At 40.1% G+C, this 21362-nt stretch overlaps 1 protein-coding gene across 1 annotated transcript in view; it reads left to right on the top strand.

Moving 5' to 3' along the window:
- smad3a (SMAD family member 3a) overlaps positions 1 to 16373 on the top strand; it is a 37363-nt gene extending 20990 nt beyond the window's left edge. The window contains exons 3-9 of the mRNA XM_040045658.1: positions 9403 to 9596; positions 9949 to 10083; positions 10848 to 10973; positions 11826 to 12038; positions 12243 to 12380; positions 13196 to 13340; positions 14415 to 16373. Of these exons, the coding sequence (XP_039901592.1) occupies positions 9403 to 9596; positions 9949 to 10083; positions 10848 to 10973; positions 11826 to 12038; positions 12243 to 12380; positions 13196 to 13340; positions 14415 to 14538 (1075 nt within the window). The 3' untranslated portion in view covers positions 14539 to 16373. The remainder of the gene's footprint in view (positions 1 to 9402; positions 9597 to 9948; positions 10084 to 10847; positions 10974 to 11825; positions 12039 to 12242; positions 12381 to 13195; positions 13341 to 14414) is intronic.
- Positions 16374 to 21362: the final 4989 nt, after the last annotated feature.

The following is a 21362-nucleotide window of genomic DNA, read 5'->3' as shown; positions in this document are numbered from 1 at the left end:
TCCATTGTCTCCCCAGATTTTTGGAGTCCAGACTCTGTTATTTGTCGTCTAGCCCTGCCAGTCGTTTGTCTGCTGGTTTTGTATTTCACTTTAGGCCCTCCTTCACTGGTCCCAGCACACTTCAGCCCTATGATATCACCTATGGGCCAGACACCCCCTCCTTTCCTCCTTCCTCCACCTTTGTTAGAAATAGAGAAGTCTGATGGCTTTTCCAGAGAGAGTGGGAGGTTGGTGTGTGTCTTTGTGTGTTTTTCCGCCCGAGCCTCATCACTGCTGGAATGCATTTGCAAGTCCATATGTTTGGACATCAGTGATTAAATATTAAAAAATTTGGATGAAGACAAACTCGACTCAAGAAAAAGGTCATTTACAGCGATTTCTGATTGTTCACTTAATTGTTTAGGCTATAAAATGTCTTGTTTTGTAGCTCAAACCACTTTGCAAAACATGAAAGTTACCAGACTTTACAACCCATGAATGTTCAGAGACTTAGCTTGAAACTGAAATAACTGGTCAGCTATGAAATTAGTTAGCTAACACATTTCTATTTGTTGACTAAAAAACTATTATTTCAGCTGTACTAAGTACACTATTTAGTCTTGATTTTAAAAAAAAAAAAAAAAAAAAAAAAACCATGGTGAAATCTGTTTCTGTAGTTTTTTTTAAAATTTGCAGCTGACAGTTTTAGCAAACCAGAATAGATTAACCAACCACAGAAAGTATTATGTGGCAAGTAGGGTCAGATGATATCAGGATATGTAAAGTAAAATAAGGAAAACTTTTTGCAGAAGTGTTGCAATACCTCTAATGTCGACACAGTTCACATGGTTGCATATATTGTGTTTATCTGGATGATTAGAGCATATCCACTACTGGAGAGATTGGGACTTAATTATCCCAGTCCAAATTTGAAATATCTTCCATGTGAACACTGGAGGTTGTTGCATTATTGCTGATGTGGAGATGGTGGCAGAGAAACTGGGCATCTCAGTTATACATGAACTTCTCTTCCAAACTCTACAGTGATCCAGAATCGCTGCTTTTCTTACTTTATAATATTGCCTGCCCCGGTCATGTTGTGAGCTGTATTTTTAGCAGTTGGCATAAGTTTTTCAGGACATTAGCAACCACACTCTCAAGGAATACCATTGTGCACATGCGGGCTTGTAGTTCAAACAAGTATATTAGTGAACTAGCAACTTAGAAATTTGTTATTCTGGATGATCCTTCATGGATTATTTAATTTTCTTTCAGTTATCTAAAAGATAATGCTGCATTCTCCCTCGTATCGGCTGGCAGTGGCCGAGGAAGACAAAGAGACTTTAAAAAGAGGTTGGTTGCAGAGACAGTCCAGATTGTAACCAACTTTATTTTCCCAGTTGTGTCATGTTGTTGACTCTGTGTAATTCTGCAGTTTCAGATCCTTAAACTATTGGGATAGCGAAGGATTAATCTGTGATGACGCTTGCACAGAAACAGCTGCTACAGGGAAAAGCAAATTAAACAATTTTTCGCTTCATCACAGGGCTAACAAAAAATTATTTAAAGGTCACAGACTGCTGAGTTAGTCGTGTCTAACCAAAGGTAGAATTGGTGAATGATTTGTCTCTTTACATGTTGTTGTTGGAAGGCACCAGCCTCTGCTAAATGTCACCAGATTGTAGCCCTGTTGGTCGGGGTTCAACAGACTGGCCACAGACTTTATGAAAGGCACAAAGGCCATATCAGCCCAATAGCCCCTCACCCCCACCGCCCTCATCCCGCACTCAGCACTGCAATGGAGGCTGTGAGATCAGGATAGTGGGACAGACGGAGGAGAAGGAAAGGGGGGGTTTAGGGGTTCAGTCACAGACACTCTGAGCTGCCCTGAGCTGTTGAGACGGTCTGGCAGACCTGTTGTGCAGCTGCAGCCCTCCTTTCTTTATCCATCACCCACTTTGTCCTCTACCCTTGCATGCTTTTAAAGGACAGACTGTGACTGATCCTGATCTTTGTGATGTGTTTGCAGGCACCTTAAAATGGTGAAAATATTCTACTTTTAAAGTTAAACATGCAAGTTTAGTTACATGGTTAATAACCAGCATTGGATGAGAACAATTTTTTCTCCAAGGCCTTCAGTTTCTAAGTGTGTGTGCTGGCATCTTCTTAGCGAGGTTAGGCTTTCAGTAAGAGAGTAAAAAAAAGTCCATGTTAAGCCCACAAGGAAGGCGTGTGTGTGTTCAACACTTCTCGGACTATTGCCAGCCTGGACACACACACAGTGTATATGTTTGTGTCTCTGAGCGTAACTGGGTATGCCTCAGGGTGTTTGTTTTGCCCCCTCCCCCTTCCCCAGCTTAGTGAAGCTCAATCTGCTCTGTCTGAGTCAGCCAAAAGCGCACATATTCAAAATTTATGTATGTACTAACCTTCACAGCCACTAACATCTGCTTATATATTTTTTTATTTCACTACTTTTGCTACACTGGCAAATGCTAAATTAATGCATACTTCAAATGTAAAGTTATCTTAATTATTTTATATCCCTTCTGTTCTTACATTTCTCTGTACGTGTGTCCATCTGTGGAGCTCTACCATTCACGCAAACATACATGCTGGATGGATGTAAAGCTCATGTTCAGTCTCAGCTTTGGATCATGAGCCAAAATGATGTTGACACATTTACCCCTCTGGCAAAAATCTATACCAATTTATCCCTTTATTTTTAGACATCAGTTCCGGTCTATATTCTGAGAGCAACATCAGCTTGCATGAAAAAACACAAATATTGCCCCAGATTTCATGGGGCAATATTTGGGGCAGACAAAGTGTAGGCAAAAGAAGAATACATATGGATCTGAATCACTTTATTTTAAATTTTGTGCTGCAGGATTGGCCTTGCTGAAGGAAATACTCCCCCTTTGAAGTTAACTTTCAGCTGAATTTAGTTTTCTTTTTAGATAATTGAATTATTACACAGCCAATGTGTTTTTGTTTTTTTTTGTTTGTTTGTTTGTTTGTTTGTTTTTTAAAAAGAACCGAAAATCCATTATAATTTTTTCATTGTACTTCCTTCAATAGAAACCTGATTTGAGGATTTTCTTGATTATGTTATGTAACAGCAAAATATACACCCACTGGTTTTATTTGATTTTTTAAAAAGAGTTATCTAATACTTAATGTAGTTGATAGATTTAAGAAATCTTAGCCATTTTTAACAAAATTTTATTTAAAATTTAAGGTCAAATTAACCTGTAGAGCTAGAGCTTGATAACCAGGCCAATCAATCATGGCTTTTCAGGGGTAGGCAACTCCAGGCCTCAAGTGCCGGTGTCCTGCAGGTTTTAGATGTGTCCTTGATCAAACACAGCTGATTCAAATGGCTAAATTACCTCCTCAACATGTCTTGAAGTTCTCCAGGGGGCTGGTAATGAACTAATCATTTGATTCAGGTGTGTTGACACAGGGTGAGATCTAAAACCTGCAGGACACCGGCACTCGAGGCCTGGCGTTGCCTACCCCTGGCTTATAGCATTATGGTATTGGATATACTGTAAAAATAGAATTATGTTGTGATATATTGTTAAATGTGACTCCCCTAGCTTTGGATCCATTCACTGTCAATAATGCTATTCATTCATTTTAAGTGCCCATGTTCACTTTTTCAATTCACATTTTGGTTTTGTAGATAAAATCAGTCAGTGCTGATTTGATTAGTTTCTGATCCTGTAGAGAGAAGCTGAAGAGTGAAAAATGTCTTGTATAAAGTCTTGAAGGCCCCACCCATGTACTTCAGATCTCCAGTTTGGAACACACACGCAGAGGTCAGCCCAGCTGGGAATTTGGGGTCATGATTATTCTCCCCTCAGCTACCTCCTGCCTCATGTCTGGAGTATTTTGAGGTCCAGATCATTTTTTTTTCTTCAATATCTGAGGTTGGCTGTTTAAATAGAGCTACTACTGCCACTAAACAACAAACTGAGGCTTGATGGTTTCACAGGAGTGGTTTTTGCTGTCAGAGCAGGGTTTCTCATTTGTCTCATTCAGTGGGCCATCGTAAATCTCTGAAGTGAGTCACTCTCATCGAGCAGGATATAATGTGTCTTGACTTGTCTCATACGCAATACTGTCTGTTGCTGATAGCGTTGGTTTACATTTAAATCATACAAACACCTTTGTAGGAGAGTTAGTTGACCTTGCCTGTCAGCAGTGCAGAGTAATGATCTAATGCTTGTTTACCCTCAGTTGTTCATCTGCTAAAGAAGAGTTTGCTGATCCTATTCGCTGACCTTTGTTCAAGCAAAATTCAACCTGGATCCCTTGTTTATTGTTAATAATTTATATAAAAACTGTGGAATGTGAGCTTTTTGTTCCGGGTTTAGAAGAAGCGAAAGGGTTGAGAACCACAGAGTTGAGCTCAGTAGCTATCGTGGACTAAATGATTCATCACAGTTTGAAGTACACTGACTGTGATTTGGTGCTCTCCCACATGTATAACCTATCTGACTTACTCTTCATGCAGAAACTGGGTAATAAACTCTCTGGTGTAGTAATAGAGATAGTGAGAGCTGTGCCCATATAAGTAATTCACTGATTAATTTGGTAATTAAACAGCAGATCAGGTGACAAAGAAATTACTTTCTTTTATGTGGAAATTGATGTTAGACATAGATATAATCATTTATGATGTAATGGACTATAATGATGTGGTGAGTGTGGTGTTTGGCTGAGGTGCAGCTCTGCATAGACTGTTTGTGGCAAAGAGAAAAAACACTGGGGAGTTTATTTCTTAATTTACAGCCTGTAACAGCAAGAGGGCATCAAGTCTCAGTTAATGTTGTTGATGGGTAGCAAAGATTGATGCAAACTAACGTGATTAGTGGATATACACTATCAGTCAAAAGTCTGGACACGCCTTCTCATTTAATGTTTTTTATTTATTTTTATTAGTTTCTACATTATAGATGCATACTAAAGACACCAAATGTATGAAGCAAGATATATGGAATTATGTAGCAAAGAAAAAATTGATTAACTCTAAAAATGCCGTATATTTTATATCTTCAAAGTAGCAGCCCTTTGCTTTGTTGACAGTGCTGCAAACCTTTGGCGGACTCTCAATGACCTTCATGATGTAGTCACCTGAAATGGGTTTTCACTTCACAGGTGTGCCTTGTCAGGGTTTATTTGTGGAATTTCTTGCCTTCTTAATGGAGTTGGGAACATCAGTTGTGTTGTGCAGAAGTCAGGTTGGTAAACAGCTGACAGCCCTATTTGACAAGTGCAAGAATCCCTGTTATGGCCAGAACCAATCAGCCATTTCAGGTGACTACGTCATGAAGCACATCGAGAGAATGCCAAGAGTGTGCAAAGCAGTAATCAAAGCTTTTGACTGGCAGTGTAGGTGGGCAGAAACTTGACAAGTGAAACAGCATCAACTCACAACTACTGCCAGATATGGTTTAGTATTACTCTTTTAAATCTCTTGCTTCATTTTTCTTTGAGGTGTATTTGTATGTGTAAAACAGCTGACAGCAGTAGTAGGTTCATACATTTCAGTTACTAACTAAACAGTTGTAGCTTCTGTATTAGGAAAAAAAATTCCCCAGTGCCTGAGTATGCTTGAGTAGGAGGTCAACTTAGACCAGGATGGACTTGGCACAAACTTTGATCTGCATCTGATTTCAGTCCTTGGTTGGGAGGTGTTGAGGCTCCTGTCAACAAATCGTGCATTTTTAAATGAGAGGTCTCGGGCTTAGGTGGGAGATAATTGTCCTGGTTATCCAGGCTGATTTGCCCTGTGTCTTATTGAGCAGAGGAGAGTTCAATATGAATCTCTTTCTCCGGCCTCTGTGAATGTAAGTTGTGATTACACATTTCTAGTACATATGTGCCCACTCCAGGTCAGGGATGAGTTACTACTACAGATGGAGGAGTTGGGGTATCTTAGGGTCTTGTTCACAAAAGAGGGGAGAGTGGTGCTTGAGATTGACAGAAAGATTGGAGCGATGCTGTATCAGTTTTGTTATGGTGAAGAGAAAGATGAGCATAAAAATGAACCTGTTGATTTACTGGTCAATCTACGCCTCAACTGTGGTCACAAGCTCTTCGTAACTGAAAGAACAAGGTCGTGGATACAAGCCTTCAGAAATGGGTGTCCTTTAAAGGTGGCAGGGCTCTCCCTTAGTGACCCATTGAAGAGCTCGGTCATTCGGCTCAGCGTAAAACAGCTGCTCCTCCACATTAAAAGAACCCAGTTGAGGTGGTATGGGCCTCTGGTAGGATGCCTCCTACTGGTGGTCAGTGCTGGGAGAAAAGTTATTTAGTGGCACATGTAACAACCACAAGATCATCATCTCAACACAAATCAGCAATTGCACTGTCTATAGCAGTAGGAAAATCTATGTTACACGTCTAAATAAAACTGGTTAGTTTATACAACATTGTATCATCCAGCCTTTTAACTTCAGGGTGCTAAATCAGGATGACGTAGAGCCATAAAAAAGTGTTATTCCTACACCAAAAGCCATGCGCACTTTAAATATAGAGTAGAAGCCAGTGTTAAAAGTTATATTAAGGGTGTTTTCACAGCTATAGTTTGTTTACTCTGGTTTTAATCAGTTGATGAGTTTGTGAACTTGTAGCTTTTCCTTATGATTTGGTTTGTTTTCACACAAGAAAATTCCAAGTGGACTCCAAGCAAACCAAAATGTGTCACTACAGACCGCCTGAAAATGTTCGGCATGCTTATTGGCCAGATGTGAGCACTAGTGTTTTTTCACAAAAGACATAGCATGCCAGCTCATAGTTTAATTCTAAGTTTTTCATTATGTCTCTCAGTAATGACTAAAAGCCTGCCTGACATTTTCTTCTTGTCCTGACTTTTATTACTTCACTCCTTTTTTCTTTCTGGTTTATAAACTGTTGCTTTTGTAACTGTTTATAAACCGTGTCCATGGACTCACAATGTCCATGTCACTGAGACATTGTTCAGCACATATATACTATAAATCAAATAACTTCAACTGGCTATTAGTTAATGCCTGCCTATACATAGGTGATGTCACTTGTAATTACTGTAGTATAAAGTCATATACCCTTTTCCTGGTTGAAGTTATTACTGTGGCTGATATATTATTATACATTATAACTATTTTCTTATTTAAAAAAAAAAAAAAAAAAAAAAAAAACTGAATGGAAACGGGGACAGTAAGTAGGGCACCAAATGACCAGTAGAGTTTGTATGTCTGTCTGAGCCCACACAGTCCCACCCACCCAGTAGCAGACATACCAGTGACATCACATCAGCCCTCTCTCACGATTCAACACATCCACAGTGAAAAATGTCACATTCACATGCCTACATGTGAATGTGGTTTCCTTGTAGATGCACTTTCCATGCATTTCCTTCATGTCATCATCACTGTTGGTTAATTTACAGTGATTCACTATTTCAGCATAAGCTCTGTGTAACATTAAGTTTTTCCCAAGTTGTTTATTGAATGAGGGTGCATGGTTAAGTTGTTTAATAGAGGTCTAACAGCAGTCTAAGTGACTTCTTGATGCGTGGCTTTATGCAGTGTGGTAAAAGGAAGCAGCCACAATAAGTCATGACAATAGATGCCAACACAGGAAAACCGCAAAAGAAAAGAGGAACTGTGTTTGCAAGCAGACCCCCATAGAATCAAGATTATGCAAAATCTGGCTTAACGTTACTATAGATTGCTATATAGCTTTGATAAACAGGTTCTTTCAGCTGCTCTCTTGTTCAGGGGTTGCTCCAGCAGATTTGAATTGGCAGATCTTTACACCGGATGCTTTTCTGGTCACAATCCTGCCGGGGATAGATTCCTCCAAAAAGGGGATCTTTTACATGTTGGGTGTTAAACAGTGCACTGTGGAGCCACCCACTATAGATCTTGTTGACTAAATGAAAACTGGTATATTCAGAAAGCAATATTGAACAAATGGTTTTCTATTCAATTTGCATAGTAACCCAGAGATCTTTGTTTGCTGTTTAAATTGCCAGGTCTTTGTAATTTTCTATGTTTAATTCTCAACACTTTTTAAAAAGAAAGTTTTAGAAGTTATTTGATCAGACATTTGCTTCGTTTCATAGCTCTCGACTTCTGCATGGGAAACAATAAAAGCTTCTGTCGTTGCTTTCCCAGTTCCAGTATGATACCAGTATCTTGGTTTTGGGTATCTGCCAATACACACCACATCACACCATACACAATTCACTTTCCCGATGTGCCGTGGTTGACCTAGATGAGGCTCAACTGAGCTTTCTGCAGTTGGGCGTGGCCTTGTTTTTATTTAGAGAGTCATATTTGTCCTTCTAAAGGGCTTTATCTTAAGCCTTTGACCCTTACTCTGTGTGAGAGAGTGAGTGGGTGGGACACAGAAAATGAGGGGACATATGTGACTGCTGCCTCTTGCGTAAGATGTTGTGCAGGGTTTTTTAGTTTTGTTTTGGAGGTTTTTTTTGTTTTGTTTTTTTTCCCCTCTGTCAAGGGTTATTGTGCTCCGAGATTACAGCCTTTAACCGTATTATGACAGTCCACAATGTCAAACTGTCGCTCATTACTATCTGCCGGCCTAAATCATCATCCTGCCAGAAGCATGCCAGATGAGTGCAGATGTTATACAACACAATGAAATTCCTTTTAAACATACTGTAATGTCATTGCCGATTGTTTATTATTAGACATGACCTCATATCGCCTCTGCACTAACAGCTGGGACCCTCGTCATGGGGAAGTAGTTGCATAGCACAGTAGTGAGCACCAAATCCAGCATTTGATAACATTTAGAGGACAGAGCAGTGTACAGTGAATTTTTGCTTGAAAACCAGTTTAAAAAATGAAGAAATATATTTTAGTTGTTCAGGACTGTCAAGGCAAAGACTGTATACCCATAATTTGGATATCATAAAGTACCAAAAATACTGTAACAATTAATCAAAAGGAGCGGTGTCACACAATTACTACTTGATGACAACAATGGATGAGAATATTTAATTTTAGGTTCATGAATTTGTTTTTATAAACAAAAGGTCACAGTAGGGGAAGGGACAGGTGGATCAAACCGTAACCAGCCTCAGAGTGGTAGTACCGACATAGCCCTTTCAGAAAAATGACATCAGAGCCAGATACTATCAAGAAACAAATTCAGCAGTTCTTCTTTTTAGTAACTATTCTATTTTCTGTTTTCAGTTGGAGGTTTCAGATATTTTTCTGCTGGCAAGTATAAGGTCGTGCCCAGGCACACTTCCCTCTCATTTTAGTCACAACACACACTCTGACACACAGCAGAAAACAATATAAGCCTAGACAAAAAGAAGAAAAAGCAGTGGATAACTGGAAAGTCAAACCAAACGTCTCAAACTTATGCTTCTTCTTCCTCTTCGTGTATTTACAGATCTTTGGATGGCCGTCTTCAAGTTTCCCACAGAAAAGGTCTGCCCCACGTCATCTACTGCCGTCTGTGGCGCTGGCCCGACCTGCAGTCCCACCACGAGCTGCGGGCGGTGGAGCTGTGCGAGTACGCCTTCCACACGAAGAAGGATGAAGTGTGTGTCAACCCATACCACTATCAGAGAGTAGAGACACCAGGTACGACAGCTCGGACAAACAGAGTTCTTTCTTTGTTCACTGTTGTGTTGTTTGAAGAAAATAGTTACGTACATTTTGTCCAGTGTGCTCTAATGGCTCTTTGTTAGTGGAATAGGTTTTGTTTTTGTTTTTGTTTTGTTTTTTTTTTGTTTTTTTTTCTCCCACTGGATGTTTTTATAGGTTTATTTGTATCCACAGGGTTTGTGAAACACCTTTCCTCTTATCAGCTGATCAACGGTTTATTAATTTGTGTTCCAATAAATATTTACTTTATCCATACATGAAATCAGTCATTGCTTTATTACTATATTCTGAGAAAAATACTTTCTGTGTGTTTGTGTCTGTTATGCAGTACTCCCACCAGTGCTGGTCCCCAGACACACAGAAATCCCCACTGAGTTCCCACCTCTGGATGACTACAGCCATTCAATCCCTGAAAACACCAACTTCCCTGCTGGCATCGAGCCCCAGAGCAACTATATACCAGGTACCAGCGTGCCTCCTAGCATGACTCACACAAAGTACCTCCTTATGGTTTATGCTTTGTGAGAACTAGTTTGTAAGGTGGGCTGTTTATGCTGTACTGAAGAGTTTGGTGAAAACTGACTGTAACAGAGAAGGAGTAGTAGTAAAGTAGTTAAAATATGAGGATGATGGTGCACGCTTGTGGGTTGTTTGTCACAAAAAAGGCGGAAGTACAGCTCTTGGAAGAGACCAACCTAGTTTGTGATTGCAAAGGTGTGTGATGACCAAGTGTGTAATTAAAATAGCTTTACTATAATTTTCCTTTTGAATCTTGAGTTGGATGAAAAGCTTTTACAACATCGTCCCAGGACAGGAGCATCAAACATAGGACCTGGGGTCAGAATTGGCCTGACAAAGACTCCAATCTGGTCCTATGGAAAGCTTGGAATATTAAATTTTAAACACTCCTTTCACTCATTCACTCACTGACTAGAACCTTCTCACTATTTAGGAAGTTCTGTGTAGGTGATTGTACGGTCACTCTTTGTGTTGTTAATTATGTTGTACTTCAGAATAATTAAAGCACAGCAGGCCAACTGTAATAATAGTAGTAACACATACTGGATTTAATCAAATTATTAAATACAAGTACGTTTGGGCTGCTGTCATTCCTCATCTCAATCTGTTATTTTTCCCTCAGTGCAGCTACAATGCTTGGTTAGTGATCAGGGACCACCAACATGTCAGACATGTCAGTATGAGTGAGTGTTTGTGTCTTTGTCTCAGAAACACCTCCACCAGGCTACCTCAGTGAGGATGGAGAAACCAGTGATCACCAGATGACTCATAGCATGGACACAAGCTCCCCAAATCTGTCACCTAACCCAGTTTCACCCACACACAATAACTTGGGTAAGAAATGTGTGTGTCTGTTTGTGTACTTTTCTGTTTGTTTGCCTTGATTTGCAAACAAATGTTTCAGCAGCGTATCTCCCCAGTGGGAATTCTCTGTTTGGTTTAACTCATTTCTGTAAGAGGAAACCAGATGATGAAAGACGCCTTTGTGTTCCCCGCTCACCATGTGAACTTTTGAACAGGTCAAGACACCACGCAGCCCACACTAACATCAATAACAATATCCTAGGTTTATTCTATCAAGACGGAAAAGCGCCAGGAGGCTTGGCTGGAACGCAGTTGGTGAAATAATAAAGCAACACCAGTTTCATTTGGCAGTGCTGTCCGGTTGTGTTCTGGACTTCAAAGCAAAGGACAGAATGTTTCTCAGCTGGTAGAGGGGGACAAAAAGGAGCAAATTACCAGAAACAGTTGAATTAACTGAAGAGTACCATGGACAAGTCCAACTGGGCTGCAGAATCCTTCAAGTGAGGGTTGAGTTTCCACATTTTGTCTGGTTAAAGCTTCTGGGAAACAGTGTATGGGTTTGACATTTTGTGACGCAGGCTCTCTCCGTGTTTTTGTTGGTTTTCTCTTTTTTTTTTTTTTTTTTTTTTTCTCTCTGTTTGCAGCCTCTCAGCCCTTTTCTCCATATATTTGCCTCTTCTTTGTTATCACTGCTCTTAATGTATGTTTTCTTTACCATCTGAATGGTTTTCTGTCTATTAATTCTGTGATTTCTGTCTTTCTATTCTACTACTTTGACTTTGAGAATACGTTCAAACATTGCATTAGTTTAATTGTTCTGCACTGTATTAGCAACAGTATTGAACTCAGTTCTTTCCTTTTTGGGGTCCTCCTCTGTCTCAGACCTCCAGCCAGTGACGTACTGTGAGCCGGCCTTCTGGTGCTCTATTTCTTACTATGAGCTGAATCAGCGAGTCGGGGAGACCTTCCACGCCTCGCAGCCCTCGCTGACAGTGGACGGCTTTACGGACCCGTCCAACTCAGAGAGATTCTGCCTGGGTCTTCTGTCCAATGTCAACCGCAACGCAGCTGTGGAGCTGACACGCAGACACATTGGTAGGCCAGGCCTTATGACTCCATTTGGATAATATCTCCTTTGCCTTCTCAGAACACTTTTATTCACTTGATTTCTTGAAAGACTATTGGCTTATTAACAAACATGATTACGTATTGCTTTAGACCTGTTATACAACATTGTACTTTTAATTATTGTTGTTGCTGACTTGTTTCGGCTCTCTGCCTCTCACTCTTTACCTCAAGGTCGTGGCGTAAGACTGTATTACATTGGTGGAGAAGTGTTTGCAGAATGTCTCAGTGACAGTGCAATCTTTGTCCAGAGCCCCAACTGTAATCAACGTTATGGTTGGCATCCTGCTACAGTCTGCAAGATCCCTCCAGGTATGTGTCCAGCTAACACTGGGAGCATCGAGAGACATACAGGACAGGGAAAGGGAGTAAGACAAATGAGTAGGATGGAAGACAGTGCAATAGAGAAAGACCAAAGTTTACTTTTCACAGAATTGGCAGTTCGATCCCCAAAACGTGTGTGTGTGTGTGTGTGTGTGTGTGTGTAAATGGTTGAATGTAAAGTAATTTGGGATTGAAGTGCTATATGATTCCGTTCAGTTTTCCAAAGAGAGGCAGAGGCCAATATACACAAAAAACAAATTGATTGATGATTCAGAAATGATTCCCTGAGGCTCAATCATCAAATGAGGCTACAACACATCGCGTACCTCATCACCAGCCAGCCCGTCAATGTCTCCTTTGGCTAAACTGTGGTCGGGTTAAAAATAAGGTTTTTTTCCTTTCCTCACTGGTCTCTTTATTTTTACCACGTAATCGGTTTGGATTGTTAAAAGCTTTCCCCAAGCACATCTGTAAATGTTAACAGTTTGTTGTCTGAAACAAGATGTTTATACAATCATTGCAGCATTTAGTTGAGTCAGTGACGCATTCAAGTACACATTCCTTTAATTTGGCTGTTTTCATCCAAGTCACTGCAATCTGATTCGGTAGGACCACGAAAGATATTTCTCCACTTTTAACACAAGTCTGTGTGGAAAGCCATCAGATTAATAATGTTAGTTTGACTACTCTCATGTAAGATAAATTTAAATTGTTTGTGTTTTGTAGAAGCTAGAGATCAGCTTCATCTTGATTTTGTTTTTTCTAGCACCTCTAATTGATCTATTGTTTGTTGTTCTCATCAGGATGTAACCTAAAGATCTTCAACAACCAGGAGTTTGCTGCGCTGCTCGCACAGTCAGTAAACCAGGGCTTCGAGGCTGTGTACCAGCTCACCAGGATGTGCACCATCCGCATGAGCTTTGTGAAGGGCTGGGGAGCCGAGTACAGGTAAGCTGCAGCTCTGAGTTAATGCTAGCCACTTTCTCGTCTCCTGTTTCTGCAACAGTGTAGCAGTGTAAAATCCATACGAGGTCTGCATGTAAACGAAGACAATAGACACAAACAGACTGTGAATTACATCCCACAATCCACCCGCCCCCGCTCGCTGGCATGTGCACACACTGGTGAATCCGGTCAATGATGTCACAGAGCTCTCGTCTATAGAAACGGGCCCCAGTTGGCAAACCAGACTATTTTTAAGCAAACACACATGTGGTGTGTCAAAAAGAGATGTCAGACTTTCCCTCTTCCATTCCCTCCCCTTTTTCCACACAGTCTGACTCACTGATAGTAAGAAAGGAAGAGATGGAATTAAAGGCAAGCAGATGATTGGCTGAAAGTTGGCCGTGCTCAGGCGGTTTCCACAAGGGAGAAACCTTTGAGCTGGGAGTGACTGCTCAGCAGTCCTGTCCAGACCAAATGCTCACATGTGGAGACACTTAAACACAGGATTCAGGTTACTGGAACAGCCAGGCCCTCCTTCTCTACCTCCACCTTCACCTCACTCTCACTGCCTGTTTCCATTGTTGGCTGTGTCTGTTTAACTCTTTAGTCCCTTGTGTCTGTTCACTTCTCTCTGCTGTGAGAAAAGCAGTAAAGGAAAAAATGTTATGGCCCCTTTTTGTCTTTATTGAGAAAAAAAAACAAAAGAAAAAGCTTAAGAAACTGCATCATTTTGTAGTTTTAGTTTTTTTGCATTTGCTGCAAGTCTTCCAAATGATTTCTTTATTTGAACTGTACAGATTCAAGAAGTATGTGTCATTGATTAGAACTACAAATACATATCTTAAGAGGTGAAAATCAATAGTTGCCGTTGTTGGTTTTTCAGTCAGTAGAATTTTTGCATTTTATCTTTAGTGACACAGTGTGTTAAAGTGTAACTCAAAGAAGCTGTGAAAGTTGTCTGTCTTACATCAACACTGTAATGAAAGCAGAGCAATGTGACTTTGTAAGTTTGCTCACACTCTTAACAGCTGTGTCCGTTTACCTCACATCCCTTTGTGCCTCTTTGGTCTCTCCCAGGCGACAGACAGTGACCAGCACCCCCTGCTGGATCGAGCTGCACTTGAACGGGCCCCTGCAGTGGCTGGACAAGGTGCTCACACAAATGGGCTCCCCGAGTCTCCGCTGCTCCAGCGTCTCTTAGGGAGACCATTCACCTGCTCATTTCCTGTCAATGACTAGAAACACACAAACTGCACACGGATGAGAACGGCTACAAAAGTACTGAAAGATGACGAACCCCCTCATTCAGCCACTGTTACTTTGTTCTTCCTCCCCACCAGCTGTCAGTAGCACTTTTTATTTACTTGTCTGTTTTGAAAGGGGCCGAGTGCATTAAAACAGTTAAATGTTAGAAGGATCTCTAAATTTGACGTCTGTAATTATCTTTTGTTACCTAAAGGACCGAAGTTATTGCTACACGAGCTTCTTCCTGTCTGGTCGTGTTTGTTTAAACATTAGTCTCATAGTTTTTACCTGTTTTGTACAGATGTTAAAGCAAATGGCTGATCCAAAAAAAAATTAAAAAAAAAAAGATTTAATTTTTAACCATTACTTTTGAATTTGTAATGCATGTGTATGTGCATGTTAAATGCATTTTACATGATTTTGTTTCTGTTTTTGGGCATTCAATACTTTATGAAAATGTGACCCAGTCAGATGGCTTGAAAAAGAATTGTATAGTGGGAATAGTCAACCAACATTTATAAAAATACAGCGTGAAGGAATGGGAATATATTTCTGTCTGGGTGAATAACAGGATGTTTTAGCTGCACAGTCAAACTTCAAACAGAAACAAAGGAAAGCAAAGCTTCAGTCAAACTTGCTGCCATTCAGGTGGTTCTTAATCAAGTGCTGATTTGAACTACTACCTGAATCACAGTTGCATATCTCACATGTGGGATCATTCAGGATGGTGCACTTTTATAAAATGTTGATTCTCCGGTAAAGTGTTGTTGCAGCAGCTGAGGTGGTGCTTTATCAGTGAAATGTATCCTGCACTCATTTCTGGAAGCTTTGCCAATTTATATTGTAGTGTGTCACACATGCAGACTTGAAAACATCTCACATACTGTACATTTCTGCATCGTTAAAGGGGACCGGTTATGCTTATTTCTGCTTCCAGGTTTTTATTGTTGAGCTCAGTGGTCAAAATAATCCTCATTTTTGTCACTCTGATCCTGCATCCAGCAGCTCTGGTTGTGCTTTGTCAGGAGCAGACTGTTACCACCTCTACTCTCGAGGCCACCTTTCTTCTGATTGGCTGACCTTTGCAAACTGAAGGTTTGAAAAGGAGGCGCTTAAGAGCTTTCTGCTTGAGATTACTTATTGTGTGCTATTACAGGATCTGAAGTAATGGCCATGTTTAATAACAGCATGCAGCACTGTAAAGGTACGTGTGTATAACAAAAATATAAAAGGTCCCCTTTGAACTGCAGATTGAACAGACTTGTTTATGTATCTGCAGAACGCTTTGAAGTGCAAGGGGAGCAAAGGGATGCCTTTGCTTTTGCTAATATTCTCAGCCATACATAATATTGGTCTTAAAATTAGCCATGCTGACTTTGTGCACTCAGGACTGTAAAAGAACAACAAAAAAAACAAAAAACAGAATAATATACAGAAACCAATGAAAAGAAGAGATGTATGACCTTTGAGACTTTTCAGTCTATTTTGCTATCAATTAGGTTTGTAACATGATACAGTGGAAAATAACTGCTGGCAGGTCTGGGGGGGTAGTAGTCCTATATATATATTTTTTTTTTCTTAATAATCTGTGAGGATAAGACAGTTTAAGTACAAAGCACAGCTTTTAACAAAGGGACATGTTGAGATAAATAAGAGGCATGTAAATACCAATAGCTTCTCAAAATTCCCTTTTTTTTTTTTTCTTTTCTTTTTAGGCCTGTACATATAGTATATACGTGTGTTTTAATAATGTGGCCATTAGCCTTTATAATGTTGATCGTTTTGGAAACAGAAGAAGAAGAAGAAAAAGATCAAAAACTGAAGAAAAACAAATGTTGGGAAAAGCGATGGCAGAAATAGAAAGACAGTCAAAGCTTTAGTCCCGTTTCCTTTCAGCCACCCACTGTGATGGAAGTGGAAGCATTTCCTTCTTGTTCTCTAACACTAGACAAAGACTCAGTGGGTGAGCATGAAAAATATTTTAAATCTTTGTACTGTGCTTATTTACATTGTCCAGGCTCTTGATGTTAACAGCAGCCCAGTGGTGCTAGTCTTTAACATTTTAGGGACTGAAGAGTAAACAACAAAGGCCTGAGAGTTTACCATCAACGCTGGTAGATTTTGATCTCTTTGGAATGATGATGACTTTTAAACCTGCAAACTTTAGTGGGATGGTTTCAGAAACAGTAGCATCTACCAATCTGAGACGAGCCAGCTCTTTGTAGAGCTTCTAGTGTCCTCGAATGCAGTAGTCCTGATTCTGATGGGCTCATAGTCATTGTATTTACCCGGTAGGGATTATTTTTAAAGCAAATTTGTCATTTTTATACATTCTGTTTGTGTTTAGTTTTTTTTTTTTTTTTTTTTTTATCCCCTTTGTTTAAATCCCACCCTGTAATCGCTATTATTAGTTGTGATTTCTGCTTCTGTGCTCTGAATTGGTCTTTTTAGATGTCTTGTACAAAACCCTTTTATTTTTCTCTGCTTATAAAGAGTTGATGTGATGCTTTATATTTCTGTGTATTATTGTTGTTTCAAAAATAAAATATATATCTTGTGGTGATACGTGAGCCTACGTGCTAAGTACGAAAGAAACTGAGGCTGGGTGGAACTAATCTTACATGACAAACTGCATCTTTATTTCTTGGCTGTGCATAATTATTCAAACATCGGAACAAATCAACATTATGAATCACAGTTAGCTGAGTTTTGTAGTTAAACGAGATTTGCTCGCATGAAATGTACTTAAAGCCCCTTATTAACATTTCCTTCAGCGTGGGGAATTCCTTGTCTGCGGTGGATAATTTCATACCGTCTTCAGAAGCAGACAGAGACGGTAATTACAGGCCCACAGCAGCCCTCTCTTGTTTCTTTACTTACTGCTACGTTACGAGCTAATTCAAACCATAAACATTTGTGCCGTCACAGAGGCGCGGCGCGGCTTTGAACATGAAGGCAGGCTTTGTTGTTGATGCCCTCAAGGGGAAAAGGGCCGGAACAAGCTGCTTGTCGCTGCAGAGACCTTGCTGCTGTGGTGACGAATAGTTTGTGTGAAAGGACCAAAGCTGGCTCACAAAAGTCTGCTGTATGTGCATGCATTTGAAAGGCAGTCAGCGCAGTAGTGAGGCTTCATTATTAATTGTTTCTTCGCGATTGTATAAGAGGAGACAGACAAAGAGCTGAGTGGATGTCTGTCTCCACCGTAACCTTCTACCTGAGCAGGAGAGGAAAGTATGTGATACAAAATGAATTTGTGCAGACAGTTAAGCCCTCTGTTAAACATCCTGTTTCACATTTATCTGAACTATACCTGAAGGCAGATAATTATAAACTAGTTTCAGGTCAAACCACATGAAAAACTTGAATGGATTAATATAGAAACTAGAGAGTGCTGCTTGTGTCTGAGCACCGATAATCACTTTTTGTCATGATCTGATTCTGGAACAAGTCATTTAAAAAGAAATGAAGATGTGTGAACGTAACTTAGAAAGGTTTTTTTGTTTGTTTTTAATAGTAAATTTGCTGAATGTACAGAACATACAGTTGAATGGAAAGACATTGAAAGGACATTCAAGAGAAGATATAAAAATCAAAGGTATGTACAATAGAGGCAGTATTGCAAATATAGTAAGACATGGGCATATAATATAGATATAAATAGAGCAGTTTGTGAGATGTACATGGACAGTGGTGCAAATGCTTGTAGCAAAATGCCAAAAACAGTCGGCAGCATTAAAAGATTTGAATGTACTGGGTCCTTGTGTGGAACCAGCTAACACAGAGTTGTGGTAGTGTGTTATAGGAGCAAGCCATCAACACAAGATCCATGGAGGCTGGGGTTTTCCACACCAGGCAAGACCCCAGGTGCAGGCTGTGTAAAGATGCCCCTGAGACAATCCAGCACGTAACAGCAGGGTGTAAGATGCTAGCAGACAGGACATAGAATGAACATCCTGACCAAGTATACTTGAACATCTGTGCAGAGTATGGCCGGGAAGGTGAAAATGCGACTACCAAGCTGGGCGAGTGGCTCCAGCAGATCCCAGGAACAACATCCGAGATCTCTGTCCAGAGGAGCGCAGTCCTAGGAATAGCAAAGATACTGCGCAGGACCCTCCAGCTCCCAGGCCACTGGTAGAGGACCTGACAGGGAAATTTACATTTTTTTAATGTGTAAAAAAATCAAGTTTTCACAGGGCTTGCTAACCAAGCACCTCAATAAAAAAAAACTGAAGATCTGTCAGTCTGCTGGTGTAAACATTCAGATGTGTTACCACAGTTATCCCAGGAGTGAGGAGTGAATATCCAAACAAATTCACCCCAAGGTCAGACCATGTTCAGCGAAACTACAATACCCAAGAGCTGCATCTCAGACTCTACAGGGCTGTGTTAAAAGGTTAAAGTTAATGGAATTAAAACTACTGCTTCTTTGAGTCTCGTGGTAGCACGGTTTCAGTTTACAAAAGAGCATCTGAACAAACCACAAAGAAATGTTACCTGTAGCCACCAATGTTGTGGTGGGACGTTAAGAGAGCTGTGCCCACAAACCTGAATGAGCGACGCTGCAAAGAAGAGCGGGCCAAAATGAGTTTATATGATTTCATCACACACACAGAAGAAGTGCACCCGCAATGAAATCAGTACCCTAACAGATATAATAAGCGGTCACAGACTGGAATATTTTAAGACGTACTCTCGGGTCGGTAATAATAAACAGTTTTAGCTCAACACTGCCACCTATTGCTCGCACAGAATAATAGCAGGCCAGATACATTGTTCTATTGATTTATTTCAATCTTTTCGCCTTTATTTTCCATCAAAGAGGTGGAGTGTGCACAAAAACATCACACGCAATGTAGAAAGAATATTTTTGTCTCGATTTATATAAAACTGATCAGGAGATTTTGCACTTAACTGTTAAACCTTTGAACTTAAAACAGCTGGACGCAGTCTGCTCGCGGGGCACGGCAAACCACGGGACTTTATCAGGCGGGAAAACAAAGGGCACTTACTTTGCATGTGATAAAATTAAGACTTATGCTGTGAGACAGCACACACAACATAATGGTGATGATATTCAGGTGTAGATTAGTGCCACACTGAGGTAATTTCATTCAGATGTTGTTAGGGAAATGGATCGTTTGGGGCTGCCTGCTTACAGCTAACAATGATTAAATGAAGATGAATACGTTCAGCAGAGAGAAAGGGCTCGGTACATCGCCCAGCACAGCAGAAATGAGGTGTCCCAGTGATTTAGGGCGCAAAGATGGGAACAGATGAGTGGCATCAGCTCCGTCTCTGTGTGAAGGTCACCGTGACGCAGGTTTCGACAGTGTGAATGTTTGTTGGTAAACAAATCCATCTTGACAAAGGTCACCATTTGTTTCCTACTCTCCTTTTTTATTACTATTATCAGGGTTCGTACGTGTGCTTGAAATCCTTGAAAAATGCTTGAATTTTAATGTTGTCTTGTCAAGGTTTGAAAAGTGCTTGAATTTCAGATGTGGTGCTTAAAAGTGCTTGAAAGTGTAACTGTATTTCATTCACCACAAATAACTATCTGATTGAATAGTTTTCTTATCAGATAGAGAAATAAAATGAGTCGCAAAATGTAGAGGCAAAAATTTGTATAGGTATGAGTGGCTAACATACCTGTAGGTTGCTGTTTTAATGAGTGTTTGATGGAAAACAACAATGGCGGAGTTTGCGCTCTCCAGTCGCATGATAGGTGAGTCCTAGTAAATAATTTTCCAGTACGTGTACGTTACACATGCTATTTTAAAAAAAAATATGATTATTATTTTGCTAGCTATCAAACTCGCTGGAGAAATGACTGAAATGCACTGAGTGTGATGCAGTATGGCAGCGCTATTATGGAATATGATGTGAACTTAGCTAACATTAATTAGCAGTGATATCAGTTACTTTGCTCAAGTGAAAGCTTTAAACATTAGCCTGATACATAACTAGCTAACTTAAGGCTTTCTGATTAACCCTCTGGGGTCAACGGACCCAGAGTCTCCATTTCAACTTGGGTCAAACGTGCGGACTCCAAACTATACACCAGTGTTTAAATTGTGTTGATAGGCCATCTAAAACCAGTGTTTTTCGTTTTTAATAAAACAGTGGTGTTTACTCCGGGAAGAAACGGTTAAAACGGCATTTTCTAAGGAGAGCGCTAGCAAACACGCTTGAGTGAAAAACAACAGTCATTGGTAAAAAAAGAAAAAACACTCCTTCCCTATTGGTGGAAAAATGTACCATGTCGACCAATCAAAAAAATGATATGGCAACATGTGGCATTTGGTTGTTTGGGAAGAGAGGGAAGTTTTAGGAGTGACCAGAGAGAGAGAGAGAGAGAGGCGGTTTTGATATATGAGAAATTTGTGAGGTTTACCGTGTTTGGAGTCTCAAGTTAGTGTGTTGTCTTGTGTAGTTAGTGTGTAGTGTAGTCATTGTTTTGTTTTGTGTGTCAGTTCTACTAGTGAATGTGACAGTTGCTGCAAAAAAGCCACCAAAGGCAGATTGCAGTGTAAACGCTGAGTGACACACCTGCTGTCAGACCTGCAGGTTTATCCCTGTGCTGTTCTCATCTGTGTTAGAGTGGACACAAACTATTTTTTTTTGGAGTTGCATCAATAATTTGTGTGCCTTTTTATTTGATGCAGAACACCTGATTGTTCTGTAAATAGTTTTAAATGGTTATATAAAAAACATCTGAGCCTTGGCTGCATTTTTAGGTAAATAGTACCATATAACTTTGTTGTTTGCAAAACTTGT

Source organism: Simochromis diagramma, unplaced genomic scaffold, assembly GCF_900408965.1.
Source record: "Simochromis diagramma unplaced genomic scaffold, fSimDia1.1 OVJJ01000079.1, whole genome shotgun sequence".
In the NCBI taxonomy this organism is placed as follows: domain Eukaryota; kingdom Metazoa; phylum Chordata; class Actinopteri; order Cichliformes; family Cichlidae; genus Simochromis; species Simochromis diagramma.
Note: the sequence above shows the minus strand (reverse complement) of the source record. Positions and strands in the feature narration are given on the sequence as shown.